Source organism: Geotrypetes seraphini, chromosome 13, assembly GCF_902459505.1.
Source record: "Geotrypetes seraphini chromosome 13, aGeoSer1.1, whole genome shotgun sequence".
Lineage (NCBI taxonomy): Eukaryota > Metazoa > Chordata > Amphibia > Gymnophiona > Dermophiidae > Geotrypetes > Geotrypetes seraphini.
The window spans coordinates 33071804-33083686 of NC_047096.1; the positions used below are offsets into that span (position 1 = coordinate 33071804).

General features: G+C 42.2%; 1 protein-coding gene across 1 annotated transcript; it reads right to left on the reverse strand.

Annotated features, from left to right (window-relative positions):
- Positions 1-1513: 1513 nt before the first annotated feature.
- LOC117347028 (Y' element ATP-dependent helicase YJL225C-like) lies at positions 1514-11592 on the reverse strand. Its single transcript, XM_033917318.1, has 4 exons — positions 11309-11592; positions 8196-8394; positions 4473-4531; positions 1514-2547 (listed from the first exon to the last, which is right to left on the reverse strand). Exons 1-4 carry the CDS (start codon positions 11478-11480, stop codon positions 2219-2221), a joined length of 759 nt encoding a protein of 252 aa, XP_033773209.1. The 5' UTR covers positions 11481-11592; the 3' UTR covers positions 1514-2218.
- Positions 11593-11883: the final 291 nt, after the last annotated feature.

Sequence of the window (11883 nt, forward strand, 5' to 3'; positions counted from 1 at the left end):
GTACATGCTTTTTAAAAAAATACCATACACTCAATTATCATATAAGGCAAAAGAATAATGGGGGGATGGGGGATGGGTGGGTAATGATAATTTAATATATATGTGCATAATTTAATTGATTAATATACATAGGAATTATATTATTCATGTATAGTTATGAGATGGGGGTGGGATATAAATCTTTTAGTTATATATTGTTATGGAATTATCAAGTGATAATGTAATATGTTGTGTTCATATTTTAATGTACACTTGATGTATATGTTAAAATGAATAACGATTTGGAGAAAAAAATACCATACACTCTTTTGAAAGAATGTGAACTATTCACAAAGAGTGTGCTCTCTTTCTTGATATCACATGCATCACACATATGCAATAGTGTCTATATGAACACACTATCAGGATAGAGTATTTTGAAAGAGCGTGCACTCTGTGAATACTGCACTCTCATTTCAAAAGAATATGCACTCTTTCAGAAGAATATGCCCTATTGTCTAGGGCAGGGATGGGCAACTCCAGTCGTCGAGGGCCAGAATCCAGTCGGGTTTTCAGGATTTCCCCAATGAATATGCATGAGATCTATTTGCACGCACTGCTTTCAATGCATATTCATTGGGGAAATCCTGAAAACCCAACTGGATTCCGGCCCTCGAGGACCAGAGATGCCCACCCCTGGTCTAGGGTTACCTGATGTCCAAATTTCCCCAGACATGTCCAGGGGTCCAGATGGCTTTTCAAAACCCGGCACTTTGTCCGGGTTTTGAAAAGCATTCCTCAAAATCGCTGTTGGGCAGGAGGGCAACGCGATGATGTTACGTGCGTGCACATGATGTCAACATGTCACATGCGTGCCCTCCTGCCCGACCAGAGCAGGCAGCAGGGGGGCGGGGCTGGTGCGTGATAGGGGGAGATGGGTGGAACTGGGCAGGCATGGGGGCGGGTCCAAGGAGTCCGGATTTTCCAAATGGAAAATCTGGTAACCCTACTATTATCAGCATGTGAAACCCCCCCATACAAAATTATGCGTTTCTTCTGCTCATTTATGATTGCACCATTGTCACCATTGTTCCCTCTAAGCTGAGCAGAAGTCTTCCACCTATAGTCCTGCTAGTGTGACGTGCTGTCTCACTATCACATTTTCAATAGTGAGAGTCAGGCAAGCTCTGCAGAACTCCAAGGAACTTGCCCGTACCCAGTGATTGAAAATGCAATGTTGAAGCACCACCCCTTATCGGCAGCAATGCAGTTGGAGGACCCTGCTCAGCGTAAAGGGAACAATGGATGTCACTGACATTTCCTATATCATTTCAATTGAGCGCACATCCCTACCTGACGATCCTGCCCATGGCACGTAAGGGCCAGGGTTTGCTGAATGGTTCCAAAATATAGTGAAAAGCTAAAAAGGGGGAGAGGGAGGTAGGACTGAGCTGGAGGAAGCCCCTAAGGAAAAATGGAAGGAATGTCAAACTTTCCTCCTTTGTTCCAGAGCACTCTAATGAGCTCATTTGCATAATTTTTGTCATGCAAGACCATTTTCCTGTATATTAATAAAATATTAATTTGATATGGGGGGGGGGGGGAAGATGTACCTGTCAGTGAAGGCTGTCGACAAAGGTTCATATAGACTGGGTCACACTACATGATTCAGGAACAATTACCTCGGTACTGGCCTGTATAATTGTGGTAATTACTCTCTTCTTATTTCCATTGTTACAACCACTTGCTATTTCTAATTACTAACCCAACTACAGTTGATATAAACTGATGAAAAATTACATAATAGAACTAGCTGAGTATCACTGGCAAGGATGCCAGTATCAGAACTGGAATCTCTGAAAATTCTCCTGAATTCAGCTCCAAAATCAGACCATACCTCCCTCGGTAAATGATCATCTGCTTTTGTTCCCCCCCTCCCCCATCCCCACAAGATTTGATGAGCTGCTTCACTGAGATGGTGGTTATCGCTTCTGCTACATACTGCCCTATCAAGGTCCTTGTTACATATGGCATCCTCTTAAATACAGCTTTGCTTTCGTTTTGAATGACCAGAACTTGAATTCCGTCCCTTCATTACTAAAGGGGAAGAAGTGCATCTTGCGTCATAGAGCAATTCAAGATGGAAAATTTTCAAAAGCCGAGTCTGATATGTAAATAAGAGAGAAAAGTACCCTGGGATGGATAGATGCCAGCCAATACATATGGGCTTCCCTTCCTGTTAAGATGTCAGATGACAGAGAAAGGCCAAAGTCATAACCTGGATAATCCTAAGAAGAGCGCAACTTGATAGCAATGTTGTGGCAGCATTAGTCGTTCCGGAGACGGTGGTGGTGATGTTATTGACGTTTCTGGCAGTGGTGATAGTGGTGTTGGTGGAGTTGCTGGTACTGTTGTTGGTGGCATCAGTGGTTGTGTTAATGGCTGTGGTGGTGATGATCTTGCTGGCGGCGGTGATGGGGCTGCCTGTGGTAGCATTGGAGGTGTTGGTAATAGTGGTGGTAGTATTGGTAATGGTGGTCGTAGTAATAGGAAACATGGTTGAATAAACTAGAATTTAAAAAAAGAGAGAGCTTTTATATTTTGTATTAGGGATGTGCATTTGCTAAGGTACATTTGGTCTGTTAGGAACACTAAAAATTTAAAGCTTATTAACTTATAGGTTAGTGCACCTAAGGTCCATTAACACATATTAAAAGATTCAAATGTGTGTTTAAAATTTCTTATTCGCATGAATGTATGAAATGAATAACATAAATGTTGAAAATTGAGATAAAAATCTGAAAAGGATCCCTTACCCTTCCCTTCCCCAAATCGGGTGCAGTATGTCTCTCTTCCCCCCCCCCCCTCCCCAAATCATGGGTACCTCTCCCTCTCTCAGAGCAATGAAGAAGGAAAGCTCCAGTTTGGCTCCTGCAGTCCTGCATCTCTCTTCAATTGGAATGGGTACCCGGCAGCAGCAGCGATTCCCACATGCTGTCTGCTGCTGACCCAGAAGCTTATCATCTTCCGCAAAACAGACTTATAAACCTTTCTTTTTCATGATGCATACTCTTGAACTAGACATCCTTCACTAGAAACTTAATCGGGCTATACTTAATGAGATTTTAAAAAGTCCAAAACATAGCAGTACCTCCTACATAAGAACATAAAAATAGCCATACTGGGTCAGACCAATGGTCCATCAAGCCCAGTAAACCGTTCTCACGGTGGCCAATCCAGGTCCCTAGTACCTGGCCAAAACCCAAGGAGTAGCAACCTTCCAGCATCTCAAAGAATAGCAAGATTCCGGAACCCCAATGAGAGCAACATTCCAGAGCTGAGATTGTGATGTCATAATGCCTCATTCCACAGTGCCTCAGAGCCAACCTCATCAATGCTGTTACAATGGCATAATTGTCCTATACTTAGCCCTATTGTATTATCCCCCTACTTTTCTATTTTTCTCGTAGTTCATCCCTCCTCCCCCTAAGAATCATGGCTTTATTAACCCCTGTCCTTTTATGCATCTAATTATTTTTAGACTGTAAGCCACCTAGAAGGATCCCCAATAGGTGGGATAGTAAATAAATAAAAAACGGAAACTTATTGGCGGCTAGTAGGGATATCGCATTGAATTTAGCACATGGCTACCAGTTGTTGTTCCCAATTCAGCCATCTTATCTATGTTTGGAGCAGAGGTTCCCAAAAATGGTCCAAGAGGAACAAAATGTAGTCTGATTGTCAGGATTTCCATAATGAATAAGCACACAGGGCCTGATTCTATAAATGATACCTAACTCGGTAGGCACCATTGAAAACAGCACCTACCACATGTCATTCAAAGTTAAGAGCCATTTGTAGAATCGCGCCTAGCGGCACCTAAGTCGAATTAGGTGCCTACAACTTAGGCACGGTATATTAGGCCAGGGTTTTCTTGGTGCCTAACTCTATCCACGCCAAACTTTGCCCATAACCACGCCTTTTTTTTTGGGGGGGGGAGTAGGCACATACCTGAAAATTAAATTTTTAATCATTTTTAAATTGGTTTTTAATGTCACTGTTCAATTAACAGCACCGATCAAGCCAATTAAAAAAATTAAGTTAGGCACCTACATCAGTAGAAATCCTGTTCTAGGCGCCATAGAATTTGGACCATAGTGGCAACAGTGCATGCATACTTATCTTGCATATATTCGTTTTGGAAATCCTGAAAACGACACTGGGTTGCAACACTCAAGGACAGAATTTGAGGACCCCTGGTATGCAAGATAAATGGGATGTTTACCCTGGGTTCATAAAACTTGGATTGTGTTAAAACCAGGAGAGTATAATACAAATAGCATAAAAGTACAATGAATAACCATCTTGACAGAATTATTATAATGTGAATTGAGATGGAGGGTGATAATGTTCTTTTCCCAATGAGTATCTATGGTGGAGGCAGGATTGGAATGCAGGTTGCCTGCTTTGCAGTGCATTGTATAGCAGCTTACCATTTGTCAAATCGAAGCTCACCATGCTAATGGTATTATCTGCAGTTTTGACATGAGCCCTGTGAAAAATGTAAAAAAAAAAATTAGATCTGGTAGATTAGATAGAGTCTTTACCAGCAATGTTTAGCAGCTGTAAAAAAAAAAAAAAAAGATTTAGTCGACATACATGGGTGAAGCCTTTAAGATTCAATACAATACACTACAGCATTTATTTATATACCACAAATACCTCAACGAAATTCATTGTGGATTAACATGAATAAGAAGTAGAGACAATGTTCAGAATTACAATCTTATAATCAACATTGAATTTACTGCTCCTTTCAACAGGAAGTATCAATGAGCATTTAGAAAGAACTAATCTGATGAGAACAAGCCAGCATGGTTTCTGTAAAGGAAGATCATGCCAAACGAACCTATTGAGGGGATAAGCGAACAATTGGACAAGGGTGACCCCATAGACATCATATATCTGGATTTCCAAAAAGCCTTTGACAAGGTACCTCATGAGCAACTACTAAGAAAACTGTGGAGCCATGGGGTGATAGGGGACGTGCACAGATGGATCAGAAATTGGTTGGCGGACAGGAAACAGAGGGTAGGAGTAAAGGGACACTACTCGGACTGGAAAGGGGCCACAGGGGTCAGTGTTGGGACCACTGCTGTTCAATATATTCATAAATGACCTGGAAACAGGGACGAAGTGCGAAGTTATAAAATTTGCGGACAACACAAAACTATCCAGTAGGGTCAGAACTGTTGAGGAATGCCAAGATCTGCAAGAAGACCTGAACAAACTGAGCGAGTGGGCAGAAAGATGACAGATGAGCTTCAATGTTGAGAAATGCAAAGTCTTGCATATAGGGAAGGGGAACTCGATATACAGCTATACAATGGGAGGGAGAGTACTGGGGGAAGGCAACCTAGAAAAAGACTTGGGGGTATTGGTGGACAAAACAATGAAGCCGGCGGCGCAATGTGCAGTGGCCTCAAAGAAGGCGAACAGAATGTTGGGCATTATCAAAAAGGGTATCACTATCAGAACGAAGGAAGTTATTCTACCACTGTATCAGGCGATGATGTGCCCGCAGCTGGAGTACTGCATCCAATACTGGTCGCCATACCTTAAGAAGGATATGGTGATACTCAAGAGGGTCCAGAGAAGAGCGACTAGGATGATAAGGGGCATGGAAAACCTTTCGTATGCTGAAAGGCTGGAGAAGCTGGGGCTCTTTACCCTGGAAAAGCAGAGACTTAGAGGGGACATGATAGAGACTTATAAAATCATGAAAGGCATAGGGAAGGTGGAGAGGGACAGATTCTTCAGACTAGTGGGGACAACAAAAACAAGGGGGCATTCAGAAAAGTTGAAAGGTGACAGTTTCAAAACGAATGCTAGGAAGTTCTTCTTCACTCAGAGGGTGGTGGACACCTGGAATGCGCTCCCAGAAGAGGTGATAGGACAGAATACAATATTGGATTTCAAAAAGGGATTGGATGATTTCCTGAAGGTGAAGGGGATTGAAGGATACAGATAGAGGGTGACTATACAGGTCACTAAACGAATAGGGTATACATGTTTTAGGTAAAGGATCACTTACAGGTCATGGACCTGGGAGGCCGCCGCGGGAGCGGACTGCTGGGCACGATGGACCCCTGGTCTGACCCGGCAGAGGCAATACTTATGTTCTTATATGTTCACTGTACAAATAAGTTTTCAAAGCCTTCTTAAAACTTTTATAATTATAGTTATAGTCAAGTGAAATTTCCAGTCCTTTTACACACATAAGCCTGTGCTTTATGTGCAGAAATGACTTGTTTTAAAGTTAGCCAAATTTAGGTGGACGGGGACGGGGCGGTGACGGGGTTGGTGAGACGGGGACGGGGCGGTGACGGGGATGGTGAGACGGGGACGGGGCGGTGACGGGGACCAATTTTTTCACCGTGTCATTCTCTAATGTACATGTCTTGCATACTTTTACCCACAGCAAACCTAGTAGTTCCTTGTGGCCTTAGGCATCTGAGCAAATCAGGGCCTCCTTCAGACATCAGACTTTAGGCCCCTCCCTGTGCATCACATGGGATACAGAGGGAGGGGCCTAAGACCCCTAGAGGATACATGGGGAGGAGCCTATCAGGGTCTTAGTTCACCATGGAAATGCTATTATCTGTAGTTCTGACATAAGCCCTGTATAAAACAAACAAAAATACAGACTTGGTGTTAGATAAAGCCCATATAGATATGAGGGACCGCTGAAATGGTCTCAGCGGAAGTCTCCATCAAGGTCTATACACTTAACCCCACACACACACACACACACACACACACAGCAGTAACAGCTCCGACACTCATAGGAATTCAATGAGCGTTAGAGCTGTTACAGCTCTAAGTGTTTCAAAACGCGCTACGGTTTTGTAAAAGGGAAGGGGGGTTTGGCCAGTGATTTTTCCACTTTTGTCATTCCATCGGAAAAATACAGAATGAAAAAAGTGGGAAATTGCTGGACTAAGTGTATAGCCCTCGATGGAGACTGCCCCAACTTTGTTGGCTAGGCCGAGAACTTTTCAGCGGCCCCCCTCATACATATATGTTTATGTTTATATACCGCCCTATCTGAACAAGCAGCTCAGGGCAGTTCACAATATAAGTACAATTATCAATGAAAATAAATAAAAATGGAAAAAAAATCCCACAGTATTATAGGACTGAAACAGATTCGGAAGGCTGCTGTGTTAGGTAAGAAGATCATACTTAGTGTGTGGATGCAATCGACCGCACCTGCTTACTGGGCTTGGAGAAATAGATTTCGTAATTTGATGCTTTTGGAGCAACGCCATGCCCGCTTGTCTTTCAAGCGGAAGAAAGTTTTTCTGCAGATCTGGGACTCCTATATTCAAACGCTTTCCCCTAGGGCCAGAAGCCTGGTCTTAACCTCGTTCTAGATCTTAGACGATGATACTGCATGTTTTCGGATGCTTCCCCGGGATGTTTGATATGGTGTCTGGCTGAGTAGATGGTTGGTGTGGCTGTAGAGAGTGGGTGGTTCACATGGTGGGGAGGGAGGAGTGTATTATGGGGGTGGCTGGGTGGGGTTGGGGATGTTTCTGTTTGGTGATTGCTGAGTGGCATAAGAACACAGCTCGCTCAGCAGTTCTTTTGGTCTGTATGTTTCTTTGCATAAGAGTGAAAGGAATCAATAAAGTTATTGTTTAAAGTTTTTATTTGTAGAAATCTAGCTTCTTCTTTGATGGTATATGTTAAAACTTAGCTATTGTGGAAGCTTTTCTATTTAGAGTCCTAACGCATATTGATTGGTTTACTAAGCATTATATTCTATGGGCGCGTTAGCATTTAGCGCATGCTAATATTTAGCTTGCACTAAATTGGCTAGCGCGCCTTAGTAAAAGAACCCCTAGGCCTTCGAAAATGCAGCATTTAGTTATGGGCAGCCAGTGGTTCTATTCACAACCCCATCCAAATAATAATAGGTTTAAGATCATAATAGGTTGACTTAAGTTAGACAGTAAGAAGGCTTTTTGAATTGGAAAAGTAAACAATCATTGGAAGACATGAACAAATGAGGGAGCAAGTTCAGAACATGTTAATATGAGAGGCTTAGGAATGGTAGATCCTGCATACTGTCTTCTGGAAGTTCATATACAGAGGATGAGAAACAGTGGCATAGAATGCAGCTTGGAAATAAAGTCAGATAGCTTTCTTACTTTATGGTGACGGACGTTAATGAAGTATTACTGGGAGAGGTCCAGTTCGTAGTCAGTGAGGTTTGGTCAGCAGTCGTCTGGAAGTAGACACCATTACAAGATGAATTCCCATCCTTCCATCCATTTTCAACAAAACTATTGGTAGAAATGACCACTTGAAACAAAATGGTGGTGTTGTTTATTGAGCCATTAATCATTACTGTAAAAAAAAAACACAAAAAAACCCAACAATGTTGTATTTTCTGACAATAAATACCGTCTAACTCTAAATTGGAGGCTATAGCCCAAGCCAGTTTATCTTTAAAACACTTCCCAAGTACAGTATACAAAAACAGTGTTTATCTCTTACAGAACATGAGATGTCTGGACAGTGCTATCCTATAATAATGGGGCAACCATCATGTGATCATTCATTGTTTCCTTACACTGAAAAGATGTATCATAGTAGACAATATGCTGAAACCTTCCTCCCAATGTGTGGCATTCTGATCAAGGCAATCTGATCAAGGAGCGTTCAGCCCTTTAGAACATGACATCTCTCTTTTACCTTTGTTAACTAATGCACCACCATGCCCAGTGGTGACGAGGGGTTCGGTGTCAAGTCCCAGGAGATCTGGGGCGGGGCTGGGGAGCAGAACAGGGCGTGATGCAGTCGGAACTGGGCAGGCCTGTGGGCATGGCCATGGGTCCAGGCTTTCCTTTGGGAAAATCTGGTAACCCTATTCCAAGCATCTCCTCTTCCATCTGCAACTGTTGAAAGAACAGTGTGAAGAGGTAAGGAAGATAGCCATGCCTACAATGAGGTCAGCTTGGCATGGTTACAGTGAGTCTGTTCTGCAAGCTATGTTGTACAGTGATGAGGGACAGGAGAGAAGAGATGCGGTGAAGATATTGAAGATCAGAGATGAAGGAGATGAGAAGACACAGCTTAGAGGCAGCAGGGTGAGATGCAGGAAAACACCATCCATCAACACTGAGGCAACTACACTCACCCAGTTACTTGACTGGAGCTCTGGAGTTTCTGAGCCTCCTCTTACCTGTATCATGAACATAGCAGAGATGAAAGCATTTCTCAACAAGCCCATGGTGGATCCAGTCTGGCCATCACACACCCAGTCCATAGAAAGGTGTGCAAAAATGGCAACTGTGGCTGCTGGTCATTTACAATCAGGAGAGGAGGGAACATTATATTAAGGGTCAGAAGGTTAGCAGGGAGTTCATGATCCGAAAGAGAAGCAAACAAGATATGGCCTCTTTGCTGGATTTTGTTAAATAATATTAAATGAACTGAATTAGAGAATGACATGGTGACAAAATTCATCACCGATCCCGTCCCTGCGGATAACCGCGGGAAACCATCTTCATGTCATTCTTTAAGGAGAGAGGGAAGAATCAGAGTATGAATGGCCACAACCACTGACCCTCAAGCTTTGCTTTGAAGAATGCTGGTGTAGAAGGACTGAGGTTGAAATAGACACTACAGAATGACAGTCTCTGGTATCCAGAGCAGATATTGTGATGTCATAATGCCTCATTCCACTAGTGCCTAAGAGCCAATCACATCAGTGATGTCACAATGGCTTCATTATCCTTGGCTCACATAAGAATCAGAGTATGAATGGCCACAACCACTGACCCGCAAGCTGTGCTTTGAAGAATGCTGGGGTAGAAGGACTGAGATTGAAATAGACACTAGAAAATGATATGGGATTATTTCCCGCGGTTATCTGCGGGAACGAGAACGGTGATGAATTTTGTCACCGTGTCATTCTCTAAACTGAATCAATGGCATTTTAAAGAAAATGACGTGGCTACAGATGTAGTTCAGACTATTTGTACGTTCAAATAAATATGACTTTATTTCCCCATATTTCAATGGTGATTTGATGTAGGCAAGACTCACTTTAAGCAGATTCTGAAGACAGCTTTAGATTCAGCATGCAAAACTGCATGTAATTTGGTCACTAGTAGTTTGTAAACTTTGAAAAAATAAAAATCTACCCCTAAAATTGACACACCCTACTATACTGTGCTTCAATGCCTTCTGTCTTTTAATATCTTAGGTCACGCTTAATTGAGCAGCTGCTAACAGAACAGCAGCATTAAACTAAGCAGGGCATAACACACTAGAATAGGACTTTGATCAAGCCACAAATGCAGATTTGAAATTTATCTTTACCCCATTAAGGGCAACTTTATATTAAGAGCATAAAAACAAGGGAGTAGCCTTACTGGGTCAGACCAATGATCCATCTAGCCCATCTTCATGGTGGCCAATCCTTTTGCCAGGTCAATAGTACCTGGCAAAAGGAGAAAGCAGCTGCTGCTGTTACAAATTTCACAGTCCTTCTCTAAAAACTAAGCACAGATTCTTTCAGAGCACAGAGACCCAGGTCAGCTCTTCTTTTCAGAATTCTGTAATTGGGTGCGTGCAGTTATGCGTATCTTGTGCGCATAAATACACAGAAAAGCAACACTTATGTTCATAAGTACACTATATGCTATTCTATAAGTTAGCATGTAGGTGCTCTGGATGGGGCATGAACATGTCTTCAATTTTCATGTATAACATAGAATACTATCAGTTATACACATAATGGACTGAATTCTATATACAGTATGGTGCCTAAAAAAAAAATTATGCATCCCCCTTGTGGACCTGTGCCTAAATTTACATGCATACCTTTTAATTAAATCCAGTTAGTGCTAATAATTGCTTGTAAGGATGCCAATTATCAGAGCGAATTGGCTCATTATTCAATTAAGTTGCACGCTCAGATTGGGCACACATAACTCAAAGGACCATATATAGAATCCAGGGGAATATGGTATATTTAGACCTACCATTAACATGGCATAAATGGTTGTGTCTAATTTTAGGAGTGCCAATACGTACTAACACTAGAATTCCATAATGGTATCTTGGTGCCCAGATGCCATTATAGAATAGGCGCTCCTCACACATCATTAGGGCTCCTAACCAGAGGCGCCTGTTATGGAATTGCCCCCACGGTGTTTTGTAACCAATACCCAGTATATTGGACTGGACATTTGAAAATTATAATACATGAGGGGGATAGAATTTTAAAAAAAAACACACAGATCAAACTTACCACTGTATGATGAGTTTGCTTTATAGGAAGTGGGATCCACAGTCAGCTCATAATTTTTATCCTGTGAAACATTAGCAAAAGAACAGTTCTCAAAAGGATTATCTTGTGCATAGGCTGGTGCAGTCAGTGCACCACAGAAGAAGATGAGACTGACGATCATCACTCGGGCCATTTTGAATTGAATCTTCCTCTGCTGGAGACCTCCTTCCAGTGAGGCACCTGTAGCAGTGAACTTTGAATAGGGAGACTCACTGCTATATATACTGTACAGTGTTACCTACATCTGGACTTGCAAATTCTTCCACAAAAGAGGGAGGGGTTACTGACCAGAAGGCACCTTTGTTTTTACTTCCTTCTTACTGAGGGTTATTGTTTCTCCACATATTGAAAGTACTTTGGTTCCAGGTATGCTTAGCATTCAGTGCCATTCACTGTAATCTGCTACATTTTTCTTATCCTAATCACTCCATATATTTTAGAAGAGGTTTACTTATTTTAAGACGTCATAAAGTGTTGTGCAAACAAACTGGGAGTTCATCTCAAATGTTTGTGCAGGGTCCCTGTGACTCCTCCCC

Excerpts from the sequence above, each read along its gene's own strand:
- LOC117347028 (XM_033917318.1), bottom strand. The coding sequence starts at position 11,480 with ATGGCCCGAGTGATGATCGTCAGTCTCATCTTCTTCTGTGGTGCACTG. Across the intron at positions 8,395-11,308 it reads AGCAAACTCATCATACAGTG|TAATGATTAATGGCTCAATA; the intron begins GTAAGTTTGATC and ends TTTTTTTTACAG. Across the intron at positions 4,532-8,195 it reads TTAACGTCCGTCACCATAAA|GGCTCATGTCAAAACTGCAG; the intron begins GTAAGAAAGCTA and ends CATTTTTCACAG.